The sequence below is a fragment of the Contarinia nasturtii genome, unplaced genomic scaffold (genome assembly GCF_009176525.2).
Source record: "Contarinia nasturtii isolate CC-2019 unplaced genomic scaffold, AAFC_CNas_1.1 Cnas_scaffold_695, whole genome shotgun sequence".
Lineage (NCBI taxonomy): Eukaryota > Metazoa > Arthropoda > Insecta > Diptera > Cecidomyiidae > Contarinia > Contarinia nasturtii.
Window position 1 is genome coordinate 2,253,866 of NW_022198046.1, and position 7,066 is coordinate 2,260,931.

The following is a 7,066-nucleotide window of genomic DNA, read 5'->3' on the forward strand; positions in this document are numbered from 1 at the left end:
TGTATATACTCTGCGATGCAATCGGATAAAACAAATAGAAAATCAACTTGAGCTTGTTGTGTCACTCCACTCTCGCAATAAATCACGGAATTTTGTTGAATGGGAGAAAAATTGCAAATAAACCATGATTGATAAAGCAATTGTAGTTTAGCATCACATTTGTTCTTTCGAGCAAACACAAATCCTTTCTCACACCTTAATTATGTATCGACCAAAGCGTGTGCTATGCGCTCGGATTTAACAGTGTGATGCTATTTTATGTTGCGCAATTATTTTCACTGTAATTGCGTATATAATCCGAAAACAAATTGAGTTCATACAGTTAAAATAGCCACGTTTCTATTAACACTATCAAAATGTTGTTTTTCTTTGTCGACTGTGTTTGTTGCGTCGAAAGAGAGAAAGCGAAAATGTGTATAATTCGTCAAATTGACAGATTAATTTGGTCGTTTGCCTATCAACGCTGATTGATTTCATTGTGTATTTTCGAAATGAGATTTTTCCCCCTATGATGCGCACAAAACGTTAGGTATAATAAATTTTCTAGATGATAACGATTGTAACAATCCTGTTGCTTTCGTGGGTTGGCGCGGATGAAATGCAATTAGTTGGACAGCAAATTGCTCAATCAGTTTATCGTTAAATGTGTTGTAGCAAAAAAAAACGTACAGACAAAAAATATCAAAAGCCATAAACCGAAGCAAACAAAATAGTCGCTTGATTTACAATCAATTCAAATATGAAGAGACACAACATTTATAACGTGTCGTCAATTATGTGTATTAAGCTCTTAAAAATATGATTTTTATGGAATGACCCAGCTGTGGCTTCAATGCACATAAATATGACACAGTGGATTGTTTTTTTTTCGTGAATTTTTATCCAATTCCAAACAATCAACAATGTAGCATCAGTATATCACATCCGTTTCTATTTGTCATATGTATTTTTTATGTAAGTAATGGAGGGAAAAAACTCAATTCAATTCATTTTATGGTTCATTCGTTTAATCCTTTTATGTGAGCATGTTTCATAAGTGCTATCCACACTTCAAAAGCAATTAAATTCGTTTTAATACACTAAACCGGAATGAAATTTCAATTTTTTTATGTTGTTAAAAAATATTTGACTTTAAAGCCATTTTCAATGACATTTATATAATAATATTTTTTATTCAATGTGTATTGGGAAGTTGTGTCCAAACAACACAATCAACGACCAAAATCAACAACAAAAAAGAAAATGATTCAATTTACAGAAGAAAAAAAGTGCTAAATGCATTCATCGATAATTGAAACAAAATCGATAACGACATGACAATAAAGTGCTTTCATAAAAGTTGTTTGCCTCCCTCCCCCTCTGCCCTTCGTTTCTGTTTGTGATTTAATGTGCTGATGATAATTGATAGTATATAGAAAAAAAGCGGTATTGATCTTCAATTGAATAAATGTTCAATTAAATTGAAATGTCGCGTCCTCTGTCGCCCGCTTCTAAATAATTTCAAAACTAAATCCCATCACAAACGTGTTGGAATGAGTTGAATGTGCGTTGATGGCAAATCAATTTGTTCGCAACTTAAACATGTAATTTATTTTCCAACACAAAATCAGTTAAGCATCGTTTGATGTCGCTTATCATTAAAGTAATAAAAATAAATCATGCATTTCAATCGGTGTGATTTAAAATCCATTTTTTATGCAACTATCTTCCGGTGAATTGACAGCATTTCGAAGAGCGGGTGTAAGTGAGAGAATGAGAAAAAAAAGAACTAAAATGGAAAATCGACACGTATACATAAAACCAAAAGAGAACATGCAAACTTCTCGTCGCTCGTTTGCGATGCAAGTGAGAGGATATTTTTCATCGAGAAGAATAAATGTGCAATAAAAATCACTGTGTGAATACTTACAATGAACAATCAGCATGATTCGCTTGGATACCGTTGGCGGAATTCCATTGCTTGCAATACACAAATACGCTGACATATGAAGCCTGTCAACGCGCGGTATTGAAAAGGACGACCCGTTGATGCTGGACACTGTGTGTGTGAAAGTAGAGACCAGAGCTGTAAACGAACGGTTCGTTCGTTCGCAGCTTTTTTTATTCAATTTTTGTTCGTTCGTTCGTAAAAAATCAAATGTTCGAATTGTTCGTTCGAATTGTTGATTTTGTACGTACGAACGAACAGACAAAATAAAAATATTTTTTTTTTGCCTACGAACGAACGAACGAACGAACGTTCGTTGACAGCTCTGGTTGATATATACAAAAATGTGAGAAAAGCGTTTGCATTTATTCAAATTTCAAGTATTACCGACCAGACAAAAGGAACAAAAACAAATACTCTGTACAGAAACCCAAACATTGAACAAAAGCTAACGATGAAAATGCTCTATCTGTGCGCACATATTTTTGGTTTTTGGATTATAGAAAGTGAGCGATAGAAAAGAGAAGAAGTTAGAGAATGTGATGGAATGGTAAAGTCGGTGCAAAGTTCAATGCAGTAATTCATGGTGTTGATCTATAGATTGAATGGACTAATGATAGTGACATGATGAAACGGTGATGCCATTAGCATCATCAGTTGAAACACGAAAGATCAACGACATTCACCATGAGATACGGAATCAAATCTAAACCATGGATTTTGCTCTGTTTTTCTCTCTTTTTTCTGTTTATTTCGGTGATGCTCTTCTCTCTCTCTCTCTCTCTCTATCGTTCTCTTTTTCTATATATTTCTTCCTTAGTTCATCCATCGCGTATAAGTATGCACTCAAATAAATCGCCTGAATCGAACTTTTGTATTTCAAGTGGTTGAATGAATGTGTTTGTGTTTTGTGTGTGTGTGTGTGCGCTTATGTCCCACTCATTTTCGCTAAAACTTCGCAACGAATCCAAACTGTTTGTATATGTAGATTGGCCAGGGCCAAACGTTTCGATGCTTGATATGACGCATAAATTAGATTTCCATATGGGAAGTTTTAAATAAAGTCGAATTTGATGACACTAAACGTAGACATGTGCCATACCATCTATACACATATGCATGTATAATACAAAGAAATTGCATCGCCAAAACCAAACTTACAACGTATTGCGTTAGTTGCATTCGCTTGCTCAACAAATTTACAAACGTAAGCGCATAAAGTCGTTGTTGCGAATGGTACTGTTGAAAATATTCACTAACAAACGACGATTGAAAGAGTGAATGTATGATGAACAAACGAACGAGCCAACGGAAGATAAAAAGAGAGAAAGAAAGAGAGAGAGTTCAAATACAAATGGTAGTCCATTTTACGTGTGTTAACGCAATGCTCCATGATGTGCATCCATAAATTATGTTCGAACTATGCCAATGGCTGTTTTCCCGTATTCTCTCTTTCTGTATATATCGTCAGGTTGTTCAAACAAGACACATTCATGTACCATGAATGGCACATTGTATGCATAGTTTGTTAATATGTGTATGTGTGTGTTTTTTGTCGCTGATTGAACCAACATGACGAATTGTGGAAACGAAGGATAAACTAATGGCAATTATATGCATTATTAATGACATTGCGAATTTTCTAATTCAATTAGAAGTTACAAACTTGACGAAACCGGATCGCAAAAGAAATATTGCCTTTTCGCATTTCCATTCTGCCAAATGACATCAAACATTTGCACGATGTGCTTGTTGCCAATTTACGATTTCATCACTTTTACCGGTGAGTTGTGATGTGATCGGGGTGAAACCTACATATTGATGAATGTTTTTGTACAGGTTGTGTTCTTCGGTTCATATATATATGTAGCATTTGAATGTTAAGTAGGTTATGGGTTTTGCACAAGCAATTACACACTCGATGTTCCATATAGATTCTGATTCTATTGACTTACGTTCAATGCCTCCAGGTAACTTAATCGGTTCTCCGTCTTCTCTTCGGAATGTAATGCTCGGCAAGGGGGAGCCAGTGGCTAGAAGAAGATGAGAAAAAAAAACACCGCAATAAAATCAAGATTCACTTCGATTTTTTTAACGATATCGTTTATACCTGAACACTTCAATGTCACATTGCTACCCTCTTTAACAACCATATCGGTGGATGTATCACCAGGATAATCCAAAATGTCAGGTGGAACTACGATATATAATCGAAAATACATCACGTTTTAATGTACAATTGTACCGTAAACATTTTCCTTATCTTGTGTTCAAAAATAATTTTATTGACGCACACACCGAACCAGCGATGTAAGCAATTTTCCCATTTATTCGGTTCGGTTTTTATATCCATTTTATTTTTGGATTTTTATTAAGAATATTCATACAAATCGATCAAAATTAATGGTCAAAGTAGTTTGTATTCAATGAACACAAGCGACAAATGTGACATGAGGCACCTTTTTTGCAGCCATTTCAAAGACCACAAATGTGTCATTCACGTGCCAACACACTACGTGCGAATAAAGATGATTTCTTTGCTTTTATTTCGGTTGATCATGAAATTAAGCACTTTTTGTTGACCCGATGACATAATGTGCTTCTTCTCTTTTCACAGATACATAAAAATGGGCGCCAACACGAACCAAAAGCGAAAATTGCATTTGAATTGTCTTCGAAACGGACTGGTGTGTGCGTGTACAAGAATCAAAATAAAAAGAAGAAAAATACCCACCAACCACATTTAGATATGCTATTTGAGACTTCATCGGATCCGTATTAATTTGGCACTGTACGAAAATAGAGAAAAAAAGAAGAAAAGAATACACATTGTCCGATTTTGTTAATATGCTCTTTATTGCTGTATACCATAAAGATTATATTTGTACGATTTATTCGGGGCGAAAAGTTTTCTCCACTACTGTCAATTCACTTACCATGTACCATCCCTTGTCCGTTTCTTTGACATCTCGTATTTTCAATTGCCAGGCGCGGTTCTCTGCGTGTGTGACTACCATTCGATGATTTTTTGTTATAACGTGCGTTTGAATCGTCAATATTGTTTGAGTGTCGACTCGGAGAAATGCAGTCTAGTCAAAAAATGAGAAAATAAAACGATTTGTGAGAAATAAAAAGAAAGCTCTTCCGAAAAAACACTCAATGTAATGTGACTGAAGCGGAAGTCGTAAAACGGAATAAATTTTCTAATGATATTTTTTCGAGTGTCAAACGCCTCATGTTGAATGGAAATTAACCGAAAAAAGCCCATAAACAATTTTCATGGTAATTTCCAAACGAAAAAGTTGTAGTTTGTCTAGATTTTCTATAAATGTTGTGTGTTTTTGCATTAAAACCCCATTCGATATGTTCGAACACAACATGTTGTTTCGTGTGTCCCTCGAAAATCGGACATTAACGATTAGATAACGCACAGCACATACACAATTCCAATGGAATCTTAAATGCCTTGTATCACGAAATAAGGCATCTCGAATCACATATATTATTTCTGATTTGTCATGTGTCATGTGCATTAATCCAAATCTTCTTTTTTGCTATCTGAGTCGAGAAACCGTCATCATGCATTTACACACTCAATAGCTATCACCACTATCAATGGTTGAAACCAAAGTAGAAAAAAAAGCTTCGTTTGAAACATGAGCTGATTGAAATGAGTATTGACTATGAGGTTGGGGATGAAAAATATGGTGTATTTGAAAATCAAAACCACAATTTGCAAATGCGATAAAATCGGATGGCATCAAACGTTAATCTGCGGTAAGCTGTTTAGTCAATGGCAATTACCATCAACATATTCACACAATAACTCACGCATAATTTGGACTTTAACATCGAATCTGTCTCTCCAGTGTAATAAAACAATAACGAAAAAAATATGTGTGTGTTGATATGTAATTTCAAAACAGATTTATGCAAATCTCATCAAAATAAAACCTGTAATGCTGTCATTTGATTACTATTTTTGCCTTAAAATCGTGGCCAGCAAATTCATCTGTGTTGTATTAAAATGGTCGTTATTTGGTCAAAATTGAAACCATGTACATGCAATTAAAATACCTATCTAAACATTTTGCGAACAGTTTCCACATATGAATGATTGAGAATAATAATGACTCACGCCGAAACCGACTCTTTTTGCTCGGTGTCTAGTGGCTAAACCGAAAGACATAGTTGTAAAATTTCTTGATGTAGTTTGAGATCACTACTAAATCTCAAACTACATCAAGAAATTTTACAACTATCTCTTTCGGTTTAGCCACTAGACACCGAGCAAAACGAGTCGGTTTCGGCGTGAGTCATTATTATTCTCAACCATTCATATTACATATTAATATGTATTATTTTTAATTTAGTGGATTCGAATGAAGATATATATGTATCAGCGAAAGCTATTTGATTGAATTTTTGGTCATTCTTTACGACCGCCTGTGTGAATCCATTTATACACATATGTTGATTGAGTGCATTTGGACACATTTCGCATAAACCAAAGCCAATTTTTTTTATCGATATGTTTTTGGTGCATGCGTGTGTGCAGCACACACTGGCATTTTTAATTATAATACTGCAATGTTTATTTAAACTAATTTAACAGCTATATCAATATTTCGTTGTAAATGCGATTCCAGTGGCTAAACGCAATCAAAGTGTAGTTGTGCGGGTGAAAAATTTCATTTGGGTCGACCATAAACCACTTCAATCGTATTATTTTATCGATCGATTATATCGAGTGATGTTGATTTGGTGGAAAAATGATCGAAGGAAAGGGCGAATGGCAGCAGAATGTAAATAAGCGAAAATAAATTGTGTTTAGTTTTGCTGGTAGCAGAATTCATAATATGGTGCATCGTAAACACAAATACCTGTTATGGGAAAAGCCTTTGAAATCGATTGAATATTTACGAACATTTCAAGTGGGTATGGGAAAAAGCTTTCATCAAAACGACGAGAATATCATTAATGTAATTTTGTTTTCTCTGTTAACTGAATCATGGCAGTCAAGTGACACATTTGCGTTTGCGATAATATTTTATTCAAAACGAGGTCAAGTGATTAATTCATCTCGTGGAAATGTGTGTGTGTGTGTGTGTGTGTGTGTGTGTGTGTGTGTGTGTGTGT

The 7,066-nt window shown here is 34.8% G+C and overlaps 1 protein-coding gene across 2 annotated transcripts in view; it reads right to left on the reverse strand.

Annotated features, from left to right (window-relative positions):
- Window positions 1–7,066, reverse strand: part of LOC116341134 (neurotrimin-like) — a 94,504-nt gene that overhangs the window by 19,025 nt on the left and 68,413 nt on the right. For both annotated transcript variants that reach the window (XM_031768029.1, XM_031768028.1), the window contains 5 exons: window positions 4,864–5,016; window positions 4,662–4,716; window positions 4,038–4,124; window positions 3,883–3,960; window positions 1,910–2,038 (listed from right to left, as the gene is read on the reverse strand). In XM_031768029.1, coding sequence (XP_031623889.1) covers window positions 1,910–2,038; window positions 3,883–3,960; window positions 4,038–4,124; window positions 4,662–4,716; window positions 4,864–5,016 — 502 coding nt within the window. The remainder of the gene's footprint in view (window positions 1–1,909; window positions 2,039–3,882; window positions 3,961–4,037; window positions 4,125–4,661; window positions 4,717–4,863; window positions 5,017–7,066) is intronic.